The following is a 20,538-nucleotide window of genomic DNA, read 5'->3' as shown; positions in this document are numbered from 1 at the left end:
AATCTGCCTATTGAAATGCACCATTTGGAATCAAGAACCTATCAAGAGGTCAGCTATAAAAATGAAAATAGCAACCATGAATCTTTTTATTTTTCAAAATACAGTAGCAAAATCTAGCATAAGTTGCTTTTTTTTTTTTCAAGGAAAGTGTGTCTAAATTGTAGGGTAAGTAAATCATTGTCATGATTACTGTTTGTCCTAATCACAGAAGTCAAACTTTCTTCAGACATAAATCCTCTCTCAATAGTGACTTTTCCCTTTCCACTAGTCACTAGAATTTCCTTTTTAATTTCAAGAAATTAACTCCTGGGGCCGGAGCTGTGGTACAATAGTTTAATCCTCCATCTGCGGCACCGGCATCCTATATGAGCATCGGTTTCAGTCCTGGCTGCTTCTCTTCCAATCCAGCTCTCTGATATGGCCTGGGAAAGCAGGAGAGGATGGCCCAAGTGCTTGGCCCCTGCATCTGCATGGGAGACCCTGAAGAATCTCCTGGCACCAAGCTTCGGGTCAGCTCAGCTCCTGCCATTGCAGCCACTTGGGTAGTGAACCAAGTAAGAAAACCTCCGAAATATCCTAAATATCCAACTCCAATGGAACATGGAAGATCTTTCTCTCAGTCTCTTCCTCTCACTGTCTATAACTCCACTTTTCAAATTAATAAATAAAATCTTAAAAAAAAATAGAAACTAACAAAAAATTCTCAAATTTCATCGACAGAACCATTTTGGAGGTTTCGATCTCAGGGAAGCATGGGTACGATGGTTGGGTTCCTTATAATACTCTGTACGTTTTTACTATACTCACATAAATGGCAGGTACACAAATGATCAATGGAAAGGCTAATAAAATCTTTTAAAAAATAAACAAGCTGGGGCTGGCATTGTGGTGTAGTGGTTACGATGCTCCCTGCAACACTGGCATCTCATACGTGTGCTAGCTCATGTCCCAGCTGCTCCACCTCCAATCCAGCTCCCTGCTAATGCACCCGGAAAAAGCTGCAGAAAATGGACCAACTGTTGGGCCTCTAACACCCAACTGGGAGGCCTGGATGAAGTTCCTGGCTCCTGGCTTTGGCCCAGCTCAGCTCTGGCCATTATGGCCATTTGGTCCATTAGCCAGCGGATCGATGATCTGTCTCTTCCTTTCTCTATAACTCTGCAGCTCGTGTTTTTTTGTTTGTTTGTTTGTTGAAGATTATTTATTTAAAAGGCAGAGTTACAGAGAGAGATGGAGAGACAGAGAGAGAGGTCTTCCATCCAGTGGTTCACTCCCCAAATGGCCGCAACAGCTAGAGCTGGGCTAGTCTGAAGCCGTGGGCCAGGAGCTTTTTCCAGGTCTCTTACAGGGGTGCAGGGTCCCAAGCACTTGGGCCATCCTCTGCTGCTCTCCCAGGCACATTAGCAGGGAGCTGGATCAGAAGTGGAGCAGCCAGGACTCGAACTGTTACTCATATGGGATGCCAGGATTGCAGGTGGCAGCTTTACCAGCTATGCCACAATGACAGCCTTTTGTATTTTTTATTTTTTTTTAATAAAAAGACTTAGTTTATTAGTTTGAAAGGCAGAGTGACAGAGGGAAAGGGAGAGACAAGAGAAAAAGAGATCTTCCATCCACTGTTTTACTTCTCAGTTGGCTCTAACAGGTGGGGCTGGGCCAAGCTAAAGCCAGGAGTATGGAATTCCATCTGGGTATCCCACATGAGTAGCAGGGGTCCAGTAACGTGGTCCATGATCTGCTGCCTTATCAGGAACATTAGCAGGGAGTTGGACAGGAAGTGGAGCAGCCAGGACTCCTATATGGGATACCAGCATGCAAGTGGTGGCTTACTGGGCTGTACCACAATGCCAGCCCCATAATAAATTCTAAAGGCATGATTTTAACTATGAGATTCAATAAAATCAAATGCTCACAGGCTATTACTATTATTCATTTCATTCATAACTACAACAAGTTTATTGTGTAAAAGAGGAGAGGTATTAGGAGATGATCCATTCTGGGTATTATATACCTTACGTATGTTTCTGGTTCTACGTGTATTTTCTCTTTTTAAATATTTTCTTCTTTTTGTTTTGCTCATAATGGATACTCTGCTTTAAGAGATTATTCACTAAAATGTTATCTTCTCTTTAGGGAAGTTGTCCTGATACAGCCTGCTTCAGGCTCTGAGCACATACGCTTGGGATCGCTACCGTTTATAACACACAGCTTCATCTTTTCAAGGGCACACATTGCTCACGTCTAAAACTCCTTGAAAAATCATTTCATCTAGAGTCACCTCAGTGAGGCTCAATTTACCTTAAGCCTTTTTTCAGAATGGAGAAACAAGCAGGAAAACAAGCCCCCTCTGAAGAGCGGCCGTGGACCTCGCTCAGCCAGAGGAGGGACAGTGCCCCAGAGCCGAGTCTCCCAGGAGGGCTCAGGACCCCTGGATCCGCTCTGGTTTCCTGACTCCATCCAAGGGGACAGGCATCCTGCTGACTCACGTCACCTCAGCGGCTCTCACTTCTGGAAGTCCCTCCATCTGACACAGCACAGGGACAGCAGCTGCCAGACTGCCGGCCTCAAGGGGAACTTCTCCACAAAGAGGCTTCTCAAAACCGTTAAGCAAAACCCTCCAACTTTCCCTTGGCCTTTAGCCATCGTCTCGCCCACCTGCAGATGTGTGATTCCAGTCCTACTCTCTTCCTGCCTTGGGAGAAAAACACAACAAACCCTGTTATCTGGATTATTCACAGAGAAGCAGCACAGGAAGAGGGCCTCCTAACATGTGGCTCTTCTTCTTTTTTTTAATGCTTACTCTTTTTGTCCCTTGAAGTTTTCACAGTCATGTAGAAGAGTTAGGTATTTCTGAAAACACTGCAGTTGAGAATGGGACATTCATCTGCCCTGCCTACAGTACTCATTTAAATAAATCGGGTCGGACCATGTCACCATTTCACTCCTGGCCTTGCGGTGACCTCCACTCACAGGGTATGGTGGGCTCAAAAGTGCACCTGCCATGGCAGAGTGACGCTGGGGGGACAGGAGAGAGCTCGAGCACAAAGAGCCTTTTTTGTTTGCTTTTATTTATTTATTTTTAACATTTGGCTCAAGTTAAATCAGAAGGTTACTTTTCCTTCACTTACCAGGAACTATTCAAAAATACAAATGACACTCTTGAAGAAAATACTAAGGACTGTAGAAGTTCACTGCTCTAAATACAAATATCAACACCAAATAACAAAAGCATCCTGACAAGAGGAGTGCTAATGCTGTTTATAGACCATCTTCTAGTATTCTAATTAATGCCTTCTCTTCTGCATAGAAACCTTCATTACATCAAAACCCCTGCCCATGAGCAGAGTGCTCAAATCCTGCAGGAAGCTTTCTGCATCGATGTGCTCTCTCACATGACCTGACTATGGAGAAAGTCATTCCTGCTTTTCTGTTAGCTTCTCTGTTCTCAATAGAACTGTGTTACTTCACAAATGGAGACAAGAAAGTAGACAGTCGTACTGATTGCCCAAAGGCTACCTGTCCCTGGTCCTTGCTGGTCTGGCCAAATTCCTATCTAGCATTCCACGGCTTTTCTCTACCATCACTTAAAACAGCCATAACAATACTTAGTGTTGACTGCAATGCAGACGGCAAGGATTTTGGGAGATGCTGAATGTATGTTTCATTTTGTTTGCTTTTAGTCAAATTTTCATGTAAGAAAATATGTTTCTATGGTATACTAATGAATAAAAACCACCAGTCCTCACTTGAGTGTATTTATTTTTGTAAAGTTTTATGTAAATATCATTTTTATTATGAGCTAATGAGTTATATTCAAAGAAAATCATTATTTTTAGTTTACTAGCAGTGACTGAATTTCTTCCTTTCTTTGTAGTATAAATTAAATACACAGTGCTGGTAGAATTCTACTGAGCTAGAATTGAGGGGTAAATAAACTGTGACAAGCATGAATTTATCTTTAAGTGTCACACTTTGTTCAACTGTTGATGGAGCTTATCTTTAAGAAGCTACCCTTGTTTAATAAAAATAAAACTATATAACAAAAATAATATGCTAAGAAGTACAACAAGGCAAATGAATGGAGAGGCCCCAATATAAATTATTCTTAAGCACTAATGGGTTTTATGAATTCTACAATCTCAGTATCACAGTAACACTTATGGAGTAACTTACATATGATTTCTAGGAAATAGTTAAGTGGACTCAAGCAAATTATTGCTAAATTTTAAATAATTAAAATCTTTATGAATATTGAATATTCTCTCTATAACATATATCAATGTAGCATAATTTTTATACATGTAAGCACATTTTTACAATACCTAGTTCTTCCTCCATTGTGGAACCTTTATTATGTGAACCAGACACTCCCAAGACTCTGTTAAACAATATAGAAAAGGCACTTCCCCAGACACCTGAAATAAACCATACACAGAGAGTACAGAGAGTTAGTCAAAATATACCAGATTTTAAAATAGTCAAACAAATTAACAATTGGTTTTGATCACTTACCCATTAAGAAATGCAAGGGGTTTTCTTCATACTTTTTCACAACTGTTCCCATAAAAAATTTGCTTCCAAATAAGTCAGGAGCCATGAAAGTACCGTATTTAGCCATGCCAATCTCATATGGACTAAATTCAACCCAATCTGAAAGCATTTGAAACATAAGGCATTCCATTAACAGGAAAATGCTATAGAGATGTACACAGTTAATGAGCACTTCAACAATGTCATGATTACTCTCAATCACTTATTTAAAATACACAAACAAGGGGTGGACATTAGGCACAGCGGTCAAGTTGCTGCTTGGACTGACCATATCCTATATTCCCAGTGCCTGATTGGAGTCCCAGGCTCTCCACTTCAGATTCAGTGTCCTGCTAATGCACCTTAGGAAGCAGCAGATGATGGATCAAATATTTGGGCCCCTTCTAACCACATGGGAGACCCAGACTGATTTCTGGGCTCTTGGCTTTGACCATGCCCAACCCCAACTCTTGTGAGCATTTGGGGAATAAACTAGTGAATGAAAGATATCTCTAGCTAGCTAACTCTACCTCTCAGTCTCTCTCTAACATTTTAGAAAATAATATTTAGAAAATATTTTAGAAAACACAAAATAAAAAATTTAAATAAAAACATAACCAAGTATTGACATTCTTGGCACTGTATAGAAGTCAGGAGAAAAGCTAAAAGCTAAATAAGATGAGAGGACACAAAATGATCCATTCTAATTTGCATGAATTGAATATCCTTTCCCATTTAGAAACTCAGACACCTTTATAAAGTCCATTTTAATTCTAAAGAATGGGAAACTGAAGGAGGTAGGAGAAATTAAAGACTCTCTGAAAGCACAAGTCTATAAAATGGTAAAAACAACATTTTCTTCATTTTCACTTATTTTGTGTATTAACCACTAATTCTAGCTCACAAGTTCACACAAGAAAAAAGTTTTTATGCTGGAGGTCTTATAAATACATGGTCAACAGGGCACAGCCCAAGCAGAGTGTCTGGATTCAAACCCATTGTGCCCCTCAGTCAACTCACTTCCACACTTGGACACATCACACTTTAGGTGTCTTCATTCCCTAACCTACAGTGTGAGTAGAACCAGTAGGTAGGTAGTTTGTAGGGTTGTTTGAAGGACCCAATTCAGCAAGAAATGTAAGCAACTTGGAAGAAGGCAGTGTGTATTACAATCATTCGCTAAAACGGCAGCTGCTATTGTATGTCATGTATCCTCCTGGTTACAACTGTATCTAAACCTTCCGAATCCAAATCAGCTGAACCCGAAGGGTCCAAAGAGAACTCCTGGTTTCTGACTCCCATTTCAACACTTGAGCCCCTTCAGTCTTTTGTTTCTTGGAAAATGGTATTACCACAGTTAACACTTCAGGATTACCCAAGGATGACTCTCCTCCCTTATAGCTCACATCCCCAAAAACAAGTGTTATAGGCTGTATCCTTGAGTGTGGTTAGGACCTGGTCACGACCAGACCCGTACAGCTGGCCTGCTCTCTGCCCCGCTCCTCCACATTAGCCTCCTAAAGTGCCTCCACTCAGTTCTCCTACTCCTCTTCTTGCCACTGCTTATGTTTTTTAAAACAAAAACCACAGCACACCAATGTGTTTCCAATGACTTCCCAATACAATGGAACTCCAGGCTCCAGGATGGCGTGGACTCACCCCACGTGCCCACGTCTCCGCAGCACTCTCCCATCATTCTGCCTTGCTTATTCCACTTGAGAACACGGGCCCCTTGGGGCTCCTCACAGGGGCTGAACTCAGTTCCACCTCAGTGCCTCATCCTCACGTTGCCTACTTGTTCCTCCTTGAGTGTTACTCCAGGGTCTTTGTGGGCGACCCTCTATAAAGTCCCACATCACCTCACTCACCCAACACAAAACGCTTTGTCCAACTTTTGGATCATTTTCTTTCTTTGAGAAATTATAATAGATCCATAACCTCTTTCACAACAATCCGAAACCCAAATAAAAACAGAATTCACATGCTCTTTTTGTTATTCGCTTGGTGGTAAAACCTGATCTGAATTCATTGAGAGAGTAACCACTGTTGAAATGGGGGAACACTCTTCTCATAAGCATGCTTTATGAAGGAAGTTAAAAATCATAGTTGTGACAAGATAATGCTACAGTTCATTTTCAATTATAGCAAAAGGCACATATAACCACGCTCAGAAAGTGATGTGCTTTATAATGATTTATGTGGAGTTAGTGAGCTATGACTAGCCATGAGTCAGCAGCTATTAGGAAAATTCCTGTGTCAGGGCACATAGTTGCTATCTCTGAATTCCACACCTATCTTGGGACCTGGAACATAAGGCTCCTAGGGCCAATTTTTATAGTGACCACTTCATCACTGCTGTGTCTGTGCGCATAGCAACCAGGGGATACTCTCAAGAGCTAAGCTACACGGTCCACTCACAGGAGAGGTGAGGGCGCAGCTACTGCTGTCCCATGGCTGACTCACGCATTTCAGCTGAAACCTGTCCCCTGCACGTCCGTCGCTCACGGCCCACTTCCTGTGCGGCACTTACACAGGGTGCTGTCATCACCTCCCACCGCACTGCCCCTCCTGGCCCAGCCCCTACTTCTGTAAACTACACTCTCACAACCCAGACAGGTCGTTTGGTTTTTTGTTGTCTTTTTCTGAAACCACTGTTTTACTCCATCAAACCGGTCATTACCTCCCCACCGGTGACTTTCAGGTCTTTCAGACCCATCTGCTCTTTTACTTCCTTATCAGTGTCTCCCTACTCCCAGACCTCATTGCAAAAGGCCAGACACATCCCTGCTTTCAGTTGCTTTCCTTAGCCATACACCATGAGTCATCAAAGTGCTTTTTTCAGTAGTGCTGCTCAAATCATTTTATTGCTCTGCCCCAAGGCATTAAATATTTTCCATTATCATGAAAATTAGGTAAAACAATTTCTGCCTGGAATTCAAATCTTTCCATAGCTTAGCTCTAAGGTTTTAACCAAATACACCTCTTATTCTTCACCAGTGTGGGTACAATTCCTGAGCTGGTTGTTTTTTAGTGACTTACAAAACAAACAAGAAACAAAAGTTTCCTGTGAACATTTTTTGTAACATTTCCACAGAAAGATGGATTTTAACCTCCACTTGATAGATTCTTCCAAGTTCACCTTGAATTCAAATCCTATCACCCCTATAAAGTCTTTCTTGGACCTGTACTAAATCTCTCCATTACCCTTACCAGGTATAAATACCTTATCAAATAATAATATTCTAGGTGTGTGACAGTAATTTACCATGTTTTATTTTTCTCTCCTTAAGTGGGATTGTAACTTTCTTGAAAAGTACTATGTTTTACTGCTATCATTCCTGCCAAAGAATTTAGCATGATGCAGAGCCCACAACCATAAGTCATGCTCAGTAAACACAATTTACTCAGCAATGGACATTTTTAAATGAAAGTTCTAAGTCCTCCCAGCAACGTAGTAGAGTGGAGGAGCCAGAAGGACTTAGCAGTTGAAACACTGATGTTTATTTTTTGAAAATTTTCCAAAAGGAAAGGTATTTAAAATTATTCCACGGGAGAAGAGAAACATTCTGTGGTATTGAAGTCCAGTTGTTGATAAGACTTCTGGAAGTTAATTTGGCTCTTTGATATTTCAAGTATATTTCAGAGATTATGTGAATGTTTTCCTCTATATAACCATTTTCAAACTAAGAATCTTCAGAAGGAGTAAGTATAGATACGTCTCCATTCTTTTTTTTTTTTTCCCTCAATAACTCAGGTAAAGCTACTAAAACTCACAGAAGATGCACCTGAACATGTTCATCTGGATACAAGACCCACGCGACTAAGGGAGGACACAGGGGGCCGGCGCTGTGGCGTAGCAGGTAAAGCCACCACTTGCAGCGCCGGCATCCCATATGGACGCTGGTTCAAGACCCAGCTGCTCCATATCCCATCCAGCTCTCTGCCATGGCCTGGGAGCATAGAAGATGACGAAGGCCTTGGGACCTGCATGGGAGACCTGGAAGAGGCTCCTGGCTCCTGGCTTCAGATCAGCACAGCTCCGGCCATTGCGCTAGCTGGGAAGTGAACCAGCGGATGAACCACCCCCCCCCCCTTTCTCTGCCTCTGTCTCTCTGTAACTCTGCCTTCAAATAAATAAATAAATCTTTTTTTAAAAAAGGGGGGGGGGCACAGCTCAGATCACACAGAAGGCAGACAGTGAAGGTCAGTGGTAAGCTGTCGTCTTTGTGTGGACCTCAGACAGGTGGATGCCCGAGTCGGACACATTAAGGTCCAAAGACCACAGCTGTAGATAAAGCAGGCTCCTCTCACTCTAGGTGAACCCAACTCACTCACTCACTCAATCATCAAACCATCATTTACTCTTTTTTCCTTAATTCTATGTATTTGTGGTGTACAGAGTAAAGATCAAATCATGGTGGTTAGCATTTCTGAGTCAGGCTTCCCCCTGAGAATGACTGACTACTGAGTAGAAGTTCAATACAGAAAGTGGCCACTGTGAAGAAATGATAACAACACTAATAATAGCAATAAAACTACCGCAGTCTTCTGGGATACCGCAGCTGATGCCCTCATAGCTCCTTAGCATGGTCTGACGGGTAATAATATGATGGCTTTTGTTTTTAATAACGAGAATCCGATATTGAAATCGAATTGAAATTGAATAATGAGAATCCGATATTGAAAGATCTGCATGAGCTATTTCAGCTTAGAATTAGGAAAGAAGGGCCAACACAGAACCTAGTGCTCTTCTGGCCTTATCATGACACTTCATGGAGGGGGCAGGGGAGAGGATTTATTGGTCATACAGAGATATCTGACAAGCATGATGGTGCTAGTTCCCAACCAATTCAAAAAAAAAAAAAAAAAAAAACTCAAGAGCTCACAAGAGAATAGCTACCTAGCTACCGGGGGTGGGGGGGGATAAACAATGACACCACAGAGCCTAGAAGCTGCACCTCCCCCTCTACAGGCTCCCTCACAGTCAAAGCTGTGGTTCTCATTCTCCTCACTTCAGAATGGCTAAAATCCAAAACACAGAGATCAGAAAATGCTGGTGAGGATGCGGACAAAGGAGACACTTACACACACCGTTGGTGGGAATGTAAATTAGTGCAGCCACTGTGGGAAACAATGTGAAAGATGTCTTTAAAAAAACTAGAGGCCGGTGTGTGGCTCACTAGGCTAATCCTCCCCCTGTGGCGCCGGCACCCCAGGTTCTAGTCCCAGTTAGTGCGCCCGATTCTGTCCCGGTTGCCCCTCTTCCAGTCCAGCTCTCTGCTGTAGCCTGGGAGTGCAGTGAAGGATGGCCCAAGTGCTTGGGCCCTGTACCGGCATGGGAGACCAGGAGGAAGCACCTGGCTCCTGGCTTTGGATCGGCCACAATGCACTGGCCATAGTGGCCTCTTGGGGGATGAACCAACAGAAAAAGGAAGACCTTTCTCTCTGTCTCTCTCTCTCTCTCACTGTCTAACTCTGCCTGTCAAAAAAAAAAAAAAAAAAAAAAAAAACTAGAAACAGATTTCCCATATGATTCAGCAATCCCACTACCATGTATATAACCAAAAGACTTGAATACAATTATCTAAGAGATACCAGCACCACCATGTTTACACAGCACTGTTTACAACAGCCAACATTCAGAATCAACCAAGGTGTCCATCATCAGATGAATGGATAAAGAAAATATGGTAGGTATACACAATGGAATATTATTGAGCTACAAAACAAAATGAAAGTCTGCCATTTGCAGCTAAATGCATGCAACTGGAGGATGCTGAGTGAAATAAGCCAGACCCAGAAAGGCAAATGCCATATTTTATCCTTTATATGTGGGAGCCAAAACTAGAAAGAAAGAAATATCTGTGTGCATCAGTATTGCTGCAAAAATAGTTTTTTAAAACTCTTTTATACCTCTGTCAAACCAATGGTTAAGAATGTTTTACTACTACAAATTTAATGATATGTGATTGTGTTACAATTTACTATATATGGGTGAAATAGTCATTTTGGGTGCAACAGTGATTTCTTCCATTCAACTACTGCTTATAGCCATTGCCTATATTCCCAATAAACTAGGGTCTTTTTACTGGTTAAACTTTTTTTTTGCATTCTCTAGTTTCTGACCTTATTTATTTATTTATACATTTGACAAACAGTTAAAAGGAGGGAGGGAGGAGAACAAAGAGAGAAAGAGAAAGAGAGATGGTCCACTCCCCAAATGGCTTACTTCCCAAAGGCCACAATGGCTGAAACTGGGCTGCTGCGGAGCCAGGAGCTTCCTCCCAGAGTCTCCCACCTGGGTGGCAGGGGCCAAGTACTTGGGCCATCTTCCACTGCTTTCCCAGGCTCATTAGCAGGGAGCCTGGATGGGAAGTGCAGCAGCCAGGACTTAAAACAGTGTCCATAAAGGACGCTACGCCACAGTGCCAGCTGCAAATTGAACTTCTTATTCAGTGAAGTAGTAAGCCTTTTTATTGTAAAATAATTTTAAAAACTAACTAAAAATAAAATAAAAACATGAAAAAAAGAAAAAAGATAAAAATATTTTTAAAAAAGGAATGGACTTTGTGAACTTGACCTAAGATATGTAAGTAATACTATATCTGCTTAGGGCCTTTAAAAAACATTGAAATTAGTTTTATAGATTGTTAAACAGTTTATAATATCATTTCATATTAAAATAAAAATATATCATTGGTATTAAGAAAAATGAAAGACTTACTGGAAACTTAGTTTGGGCCTGCCACTGCTTTCAGGAGTCTACACACTTTATCCCATTTTTATTATTGCTTACAAAACACTGCAGGAGGGTCTTGTCCTTATTTAGCTGATGACGAAACTGAGGCTAAACAGGTTATACAATCTGGCCACGATGACAGTGTATCTGAATATTCCTATCCTCTCCCATGTCTTAACTTCTTTTCTCCTTTTTAAGATTTATTTATTTATTTGAAAAGCAGAGTTACAGAGAGAAAGAAGGAGAGATGGAGAGCTCCCATCCACTGGTTCACTCCCCAAATGGCTGCAATGGCTGGAGCTGGGCCAGCCCAAAGCCAGGAGCCTCTTCTGGGTCTTCCACGTGGGTGCAGCGGCCCAACAAGTTGGTCCAACTTTTACTGCTTTGCCAGGCCACCAGCAGGAAGCTGGATCAGAAGTGGAGCATCCAGCACTCGAACTGGCGCCCATATGGATGTCAGAGCCGCAGACAGTGGCTTTACCCTCTACTCCACAGCACCAGCCCCTTGCCTTAACTTCTTTAATGATTACTCTAACTTTCTTGTGCAGACTACAGAATGGGGACAACATGCAAAAGAGGGGAAGAGGGCCACCAGCAATGTCCAGCCCACCCCACTATCATGCTCAGTCTTCAGAGGAGACAACACTGTGCTACAAAAATAATAAAGGATTTTTGGACCACTTCTCAGCATTGCTAATTCTTTTTTGTGTGGCAATAGGCACATCACTTAATCTTTGAGGTTTTAGTTTTTGTTTTGTGAAGCAGAGCTAAAAATATCCACCTTGGTGGATCGCAGGACAAATGAAATAAACTAACAAATGCGATACATGCTTTCTGAACATTATTAATAAACACTTGCTCAATAAGGGAATTCAAATCATTGAAAATTCTTGCCTGAGAGAAATCAGTCAAGAAAAACACTGATACAGTGAAATTGCAAAAGGATTCTGGATATAAATCTGCTAATGGCACTCCATTTGTGATGAGCTTTCTTAGGCTCCTGGTGTGACTGATCTCACTGAGATACTTTTCCTAAAGATAGGACCAGTCCCAGCAGCCAGGGTCAGCAATGCCCCTGCCCCGAGGGCCAGCCCCAGCAGAGCCACCAAAGCATGACACCGTGCACCTGCGCAGCACCTATGCACTGAGGCCACGTGAGCAGAGGAAGGGTCACCATGATCCCTCGCCCTGCAAGGCATCTTCATCTGCTGCTACGAGCACAGACTGGGATTCTGCAGGTGCTGAACTTGAGAAACCAGAATAGCACTTCGAAAGACAAACACACCCGGTTAATAAAAATACAACCAGCAAGTAAAAGAACATGCATTGCCTGAAAGCATGATCTCGTCTAAAGTGACGGAGGAGTGGGTAAAACGGAGTCAATGGCTACGTCCACATCTTATTCCTCCAGCCTCATGAAGATCAATTAGTTATTGGATTCATGGAACGTTCTCTACCACTGGCAAGTCACCTAGCTTGATATTTTCAAATGTCCTTACGTTACAGAAAGTTTGTTAACACGAGCACCCAAACCTGCTCCTGCCCTCCCTCGAAAGATCCCTGGAAACCACGGGCTCCGGGAAGCGTGTGGAGCCAGGGAGGACGCACCTGCGAACATGAGCTCAGAGACGTCGGGCTTGACGTGCAGGCAGGTGAAGAGCGGCAGAGGGCACTGTGCACTGCTGACTTTTTCCTTCAGGCTGCTCAGGGTGGTGTGCATCCTCTGCAACACAGCACAGAAAGCCGTGGCTTGAAAGACACGTACAGCAGGACTTCCAGCCAAAACACTTCACGTTTTACAATACAGAGAAGTCACTCCTTCTGGAAACCTCTGGGTCCTGCGTAAAAAGACTACACACTAGCTCTGAGAGAGGAATTATCTGCACCCTATTCTGCCTAATCGTCAGACAAAACCTCACGCTGTGGTCACGTGCCAGGTGCACTTGCCCCAGCCATCCACCTCCCTTCCCACTCTTTCCAGGTAATGTCCACTCTTCTCTACTTTTAAAGTATCACTGTACTCACCTCCTCATCTCAATGACTACCATTCTTGGAAGAAATGGGCAGTTAGGATTAAAAATATGAATTTTCCAAAGAAAAGGAATACGAACCCCCACCCCCACCCCACCCCGCAATCAAAGCAGATATTAGTTCGGTCAATTAGGACACCTTAGTTTGAAGTGCTGAAGAGTTTATAACTTCTGGCAAGGCAGCGGCAGCTATAGTGTCTGCCGTGGACACATTGTTGAACGAGTGATTACAGGGATGTTTACAAAATGAGCCATACTTCCTTTTATTTAAAACATCACGATATTTTTGTTGTCTACTTGTCTTAAAAGGATGGCACATTGAACCAGAACTTACATTGTGAATTAGCGTTTCTCCTATTAACATCCCAAAGATATCCGTAAAGGTGACAGGTTGGCCAGAGCTTTTCTTCTTCCATAAAGACTCCACATATCTTTTAACCTTCTGCGGTGTGAGAAGTAAGAGGGGGTTGTGGCTAACGTTTTTCATTAGCTCTTCGTTAATCTCCTGTGGCCCTTTCTCTGGAAAATCGGGGTGAGAATACAAGGTGGACATGTACCTGTAGAGAAAACAAGACATCACCAGTAAGGGTGGAAGGCATGACACAGCAGTCCTCCGAGAAAGCAGGCAGGAAGACACACAGAGGAGGGAGGGATGTTTGGCTAACTGCATTCTCTGACTGAGACGTTCACCTAATTGAAGAAAGAATGCAATGGCAGAGAGGAGCTGGCCTACAACGGATGCTAAGCAGAGGAGAGGCCTGGAAGGAAGCACTGGCTTCCCACGCAGGGCCTGGACCATGCCTCCTCCGGGGCTGACTGCTCTGTCCGGTCTGCCAGGAATGGGTACCTCTCTCAGACTGTGAGAAACAGGGGACCTGTCAGAGGCATATAAATAAATGGGCTTGTCTAGATGTATTACCAGTCCAGCAATTTAATCTGACTTTCCACTGTGATTACCTTCATGTAGAAAATTCACTGTCCCAACTGCTATGAATGACTAATTGTCTTGACCATTTTTTTTTAGTCATCCATTGGCAAACTAGAACAAAATCCCAGACCCTGTCAACTCTAGGTCTCTGAATTTCTCAGCATGCTTCTCTGAAGACCAAATCTGGGAGAGGGATCAAGGCTTTGAGGTAAATGCTTTCTTGTGGATACTCTTAGCCACCAGCCATTCGGCAACTTGGGGGTAACACTGGAAGTCACCAAGGGCCTTGGCATTTGATGTCTAGACCATAAACATTCAGTTGTCACCTCCTTTCCTACAAACCAATGTTTCTGGCATTATAGGTCTCAGACTGAATATTAATTACTGGCTTACTCATCTGTCACCCTCAATAAACTGTGACCTCCTTCAGGTCCTGAAATAAGGTGGTCCTTAATGGTGCATGTTAGCACAGTCTGATGAACTCACAGAACAAACTAAATGAAAGATATAAATGCTCTACCACTTCATCCAAGCAAAGAGAAAACATCACATATTTTTTCCTCGGGATTCAAATAAAAATGCCTGTCCTAAGGGTTTCTCTTCCTACAGGGGCCAGAGAGCTCCCACTTTGTTCTAGCACTGGGCTGGTGAACTGTTCATGGGCTGTTGTCTGGAAGACGCACAGTGGCTTTCAGTTCTATTATTTTAAAGATGAGAAAAGGAAGGATTGGTGAATTTAAATAATATGCTCATATTCTCCAATTAATGACAGTCACTGGAATTCAGGATTTGCCATCTTTTCTGAAAGGCTTTACTTTTCAAATCTGTTATGTAAGATTTCAATTCTTTAAGATTTACTTATTTATTTTGAAAATCAGAGTTACAGAGAGAAAGAGAGAGAGAGATCTTCCATCTACTGGGTCACTCCCCAAACGGCCCTACCAGCCAGTGGTGGGCCAGGCAGAAGCCAGGAGTCTCATCTGGGTCTCCCACATGGGTGGCAGGGGCACAAGCATTTGAGCCTTTTTCCACTGCTTTCCTAGTTGGATTAGAAGTAGAGCAGCCAGAGCATGACCCAGTGCCCATGTGAGATGCCGGAGTTGTAGGTGCTGGGTCACACAAAGCACCACAAAACCAGCCACAAGATTTTAATTCTTAGAAACAAAATTATTCCTACTTCACAATAAATTGCAATTTCTTCTGGGAATCCAAGTTGGGAATAATGCCAGGTTAATAAAAGGAGAGTGGCCGGCGCCGCGGCTCAATAGGCTAATCCTCCGCCTGCGGCGCCGGCACACCAGGTTCTAGTCTTGGTCGGGGCACCAGATTCTGTCCTGGTTGCCCCTCTTCCAGGCCAGCTCTCTGCTGTGGCCCGGGAGTGCAGTAGAGGATGGCCCAAGTGCTTGGGCCCTGCACCCGCATGGGAGACCAGGAGAAGCTCCTGGCTCCTGCCTTCGGATCAGTGCAGTGTGCCGGCTGCAGCGGCCATTGGAGGGTGAACCAACGGCAAAGGAAGACCTTTCTCTCTGTCTCTCTCTCTCACTGTCCACTCTGCCTGTCAAAAAATAAAATAAATAAATAAAATAAAAGGAGAGTAATGAAGGGGCAATGAAACACAAACTCAACCAAAAAAAAAAAAAAAAAGAATGAGAGAGAAAAATTCCTTAAAGGGCTTTTTTTGTCATGAACAGACTTCATAACTATTCCCATGCATGTAGTAAAGGTAAATCAAATTAACTTACTCTGAACTCGAGCCTAATCGCCAAATATTTATTTAAAAAAATACAGCTTAGAACATATGCAAGATGCAGTCACTCATTCCTATAGTTATTTCAAAGTCTGCAAAATGATTCACCCAGACCAACGCAGATGTGATTTTCTGGACCTTGTCATGCTTTTTAAACCAATGCACACACTGATGTTATGGCTTTGGCTTATACTTAAGGACATCATAAAAACAGGAAAATAAAGTATGATCACACAAGGTAGTCACGTCTGAAAACAGTCAGGATATGGCTCAGTCTTTATGGGAACACGAAGAAGAAACTCTTGGCTCTCATTTACCAGGAATAATTCCATATTCATGGGTCACTGGGTTGCCCTTAATTTGTTAAAAAAATATGTATCTCGCCACTGTACATAGTTTGTATTTGCCGTGAATTCTAGATAGCTTAAATCCAAAACTGTGTTGCATGTCTCCCAAAGCTAAACAACAGAATTTTTTAAACTTTTTAAAAAAGATTTCATTTCTTTATTTAAGAGGTAGAATTACAGAGAGAGGAAGAGACAGAAAGGTCTTCCATCAGCTGGTTCAGTCCCCAAACGGCCGCGACGGCCAGAGCTGGGCCAGTCAGGAGCCAGGAGCTTCGTCCAGGTCCCCCACGCAGGTGCAGGGTCCCAAGTATTTGGGAGCTGGATTGGAAGAGAAGCAGTTGGGACGTGAACCAGTGTCCATATGGGATGCCAGTGCCACAGGCGGAGGCTTAGCCTACTATACCACAGCACCGGCCCTAACGACAGAAATTTTTAATATAATTTATAATTACATTTTTCCTCTTCTTTAATTTGTCCTTAATGTATGCAATAAAGCTTCATTCTATAACAAGATACATTAACTCCTTTCTATAATGAGACAAGATCAACATAAGGAGAAGAATGAAAGAATATCAATAGGCATCACTTTAGTCACAATGATTTTTTTAAAGTCAGATGAAAGGAAATGATATGCTCATTCTGTTGGGAGCGGCCATATCTAACTTCATAGAATGGTATGATTATGCAAATCTGTTTATGTTACATGAATTCCCTCTCCATCTGTTCGTTGGTCTTTAAATGAATCAATCTGTGACTGCAACATGTACCTCTGCCCAACAGATTGCCTCTCGCAAGATTTGAATGCTCTTTGGTGGTTGTTTTGTTTTGTTTTGTTTTGTTTTGTTTTTCCCTTACTTACAATCTAAGAAAACCTAGGACTCCGCACTGTAGTTTCAGAGGTCATTCTTCCAAGGGGGCCAAAGTGTGTATGGCTCGCAACCCAGCCCTCTCTTCTTGTTCCATACAGGATGCGCAGTGCATTGCTGTTCTCTGAAAGTTTAGGTAAACGTATTCATTCACGTTCTCTCCCTCTCCTCCTCTCTCAAAGAGCAGCTGTCTAGGGAATATGGGCCCTAGTGAGAGAAGACCCAGAATACATGAAGCACTGGCATTGCGTTCATGGTTTTTGCTTGATTGGGTATTTACGAACACATATTCCTTAGAGTTTGCAAGTGTGGGTTGGACAGCCTTTCAATGATGTCATTGCAATTACACCCAAGACTCCAGTCTGGGATTTAGTGATAGCCAAAGACGGATTAGCAGGCAATAATTACTTTTAGTGTGGAGCTCTATAAGCATAAATTGCTCTATTTGCTGTGTTTCCATGGTTGCACCAATCAAGATTCATATATTATTGGTTTCTGTGAGTTTAAAACTGTCTAAAACACGTAACTGTCATCCAGTTTCTCACCACATAGTTAAGCCTAACCATCTCTTTGCCAGTAGATGATTCTCAATGATACCAATAACGGTTCAAAAAGTAGGCATCTGGAGGTGGCTGCTGGGTACAGTGGTTAAGCTGCTGCTTGAGATCCCTTCAGCCCTTATCTAGGTGTCTGTCTGAGTTCTGGCTGCTCAGCTTCCAACCCAGCTTCCTGCTAACGGGCACCCTGCGAGGCAGCAGGTGACTGCTCAAGTGCACCCTGGGAGGCAGCAGGTGACAGCTCAAGTGCTTGGGTCCCAGCCACTCATGGGGGAGACTCAGGTGGAGCTACAGGCTCCTGGCTTTGACCCGGCCCAGCCCCGTTGTGGGTGTTTGGGGAGTGAACTAGTAGATGGAAGATTTCTATATGTTTCTCTCTCTGCCTTTCAAATAAAATTAAAATAAATAAATTTTAAAAAGCGGATGCTTATTTCCCCATAAATCTGGAAATATCTGTCTCTAATATAGCAACACATTCATACAATGGGATACTTAATTTTCTCCACATATAAGTATTTTTGGTTAAATGTGAAATTTTCAAGGCAAAGTCATGCCAGAAAAGAAGAAATTTTCATTTTAGTCCTTGATGCCAAAAGCACATGACTTATGTTTTAAAACACCAGTGTTAGCCCCCCGGGGACTTGCTGAATCAGAGTCTACATGAATACACATGCAGACTTTATATGCTTTAAAAAATGCTGAAAGTGATTCTCGTAATGCAATTAAGATTTGGAATGACTTATAAGACAGTTGACATTTGTGGGGCAAGTATCCTGATACCCCAAGGAAAGCCCTAGATTAATTTTTCCTATAAAATGAAGCTGCTTATGTATATTTTCATTTAGTCATTAAACAACCATTACCTCAGGCAAGCCAAGCACTGCACCAAGAGGGAGAGATTCACTAGGGAACAGGACAAGCTTAGTCCTCACCCCAAAGAACATGAGCTTTCACTTCCTATGTGACAACATGGGGTAAAATTTCTTATTGTTATTAAATGTTCCAAGAATTCTTGTTAAACTGAATTCTTCCTGCTGAAATTTTGTTCTAGTTAGTTTAGTGAATTGGGTCCTCTTATCTATGCATGCAGAGATGTCCCAAGCCATACACAAATGGCTGCCAGCATCCATCGCCCCTTGTGATGATACAAGAGAATGGTGGTAGCCCTGAGTGAGAGAACACAGGTCTGCTCTCACAGTCTTCTAGTTCCATCCACATCAGCTCTCCAGCTCAGTGAACACTTACATTTCATGAATCGCAAGGATCATTCAAAAATCACTATAGAAATAATTACCACGAAGGTAGTGGCATTACAGGGGAAGCTCATGGCTACAGTCCTATTTTGTGATCACACAAAACTTTCTGGGAGGTCTAGGGCTTCTCCAGATAGTTCCGCATTACCTCATTTATGCAAAATCATGGTTACGGATCAGCAGAATGTAGTTACACAACCCAGAAGTGTAATTTGTTTTTCTAAGTCTTTCCGAATTCCTTCCTTTGAACTTCTTCCTTTCTCACCTATACTCTTCAAGAGATGACTGCCAACATGACTCCTCCTGACCACATTTCCTCCTTCTCAGGAAACGTCTCTTCCTTCTGCGGTGCACACCTTCACCTGTCCCTTCGAGCTCTTCACATCCCGTATCTGCCTGAGTCTTTTCCTACCTACGATTCCTCTGTGTCTCTGCCTCCACCCTTCCCGCCTACTAGTATCCTCTATCTCATACTTCTACAAAAATGCTCAAGGCTCTTACACTATAAAGAACAAAACAAATAGAAACATTTCCCAGAACTCTGCAAACAGCAACTGCTCATGCTGTTCCTGTCCAACCGCAGTGCCTGAAATCACGCACAGCTCATTCCCACGGTTTTCTCTATAACTTTCTCTTCTCCTTTTGTTTTTACAACTGCATGGTTGAAATTACCCTTTATTTACTTTAACTTCATGGCTCTTGTTAAAACCACCAATGCTCGCCAAACCTAGGCCTAAGCTAAGATTCTGGCAAATGTTCAATCCTATTTCTTAAAAATACTACTTCGTGAAACCCTCTCTGCCCTTGCCCTTTGGAACTGGTCTTTTGCATCATTCTCCTCTCTGGCAGCTTCTAGACAGTTGTCCCTTAAGGGTTTTCTTCCTTCTTTTGTCTACTAAAGTTTTGGAAGTTCTGAGGTTCCACCAATTAAATTCTTGACAGCAGCAGCTGCAGCAGTAGGACTTGGACTTACCAAGAAAGGACGTGGGGTAGAGCGAGGTTCTGGAGGGAAGCCTGCAGTCAGACGGAAAGGAGTGGAAGCAGTGAAGACAGCAGGTGAGAAACTCGAAGAGGAGATCAAACTCAGAGAGCCTGACAGGGCTTAGGTGGATACGAAAGGACCAGGCAATGTGGGAAAGGCTCAACCCCTGCCCGCCAGAAAAAGAAGCCAAGGGAAATGAGAACTGCAGAAGGCACCACTGCATTGGAAAGTCAAGTAGCCTGCCAGTGAAAGCCTATTGTGAGGACTCAAGGAGTGGGGCATCGTCAATGCAACAGAATAAAAAAAAAAAAAGAAAAGAAAAAAGGAAAGTCACTTTAAGGAAACCAGATTTTGAAGACAGCCATTTGTAGATACACAGATGTGTCTGCACACTTAAATTCTCTTAATTCCATTTCAAAGGACATATTCCCAAAACCCCTGGAAAGAGAATGTAAGAAGACGTTGCTCAAATCTATAACCAAAGCCATGCCTGCAGCCTGCTCAAGCCCACAAGGTACAGGACTACACCGCCCCGTCCGCACTCCAGCCTGGTCTTTCT

General features: G+C 42.8%; 1 protein-coding gene across 6 annotated transcripts in view; it reads right to left on the bottom strand.

Moving 5' to 3' along the window:
* Positions 1-20,538, bottom strand: part of PLA2G4A (phospholipase A2 group IVA) — a 158,663-nt gene that overhangs the window by 32,149 nt on the left and 105,976 nt on the right. For all 6 annotated transcript variants that reach the window (XM_089311213.1, XM_089311212.1, XM_089311216.1 and 3 more), the window contains 4 exon segments: positions 13,634-13,856; positions 12,878-12,992; positions 4,513-4,650; positions 4,323-4,415 (listed from right to left, as the gene is read on the bottom strand). In XM_089311213.1, the coding sequence (XP_089167339.1) occupies positions 4,323-4,415; positions 4,513-4,650; positions 12,878-12,992; positions 13,634-13,856 (569 nt within the window).

The sequence above is a fragment of the Oryctolagus cuniculus genome, chromosome 13, assembly GCF_051225735.1.
Source record: "Oryctolagus cuniculus isolate XC-2025 breed Fujian yellow rabbit chromosome 13, ASM5122573v1, whole genome shotgun sequence".
NCBI lineage: Eukaryota > Metazoa > Chordata > Mammalia > Lagomorpha > Leporidae > Oryctolagus > Oryctolagus cuniculus.
Note: the sequence above shows the minus strand (reverse complement) of the source record. Positions and strands in the feature narration are given on the sequence as shown.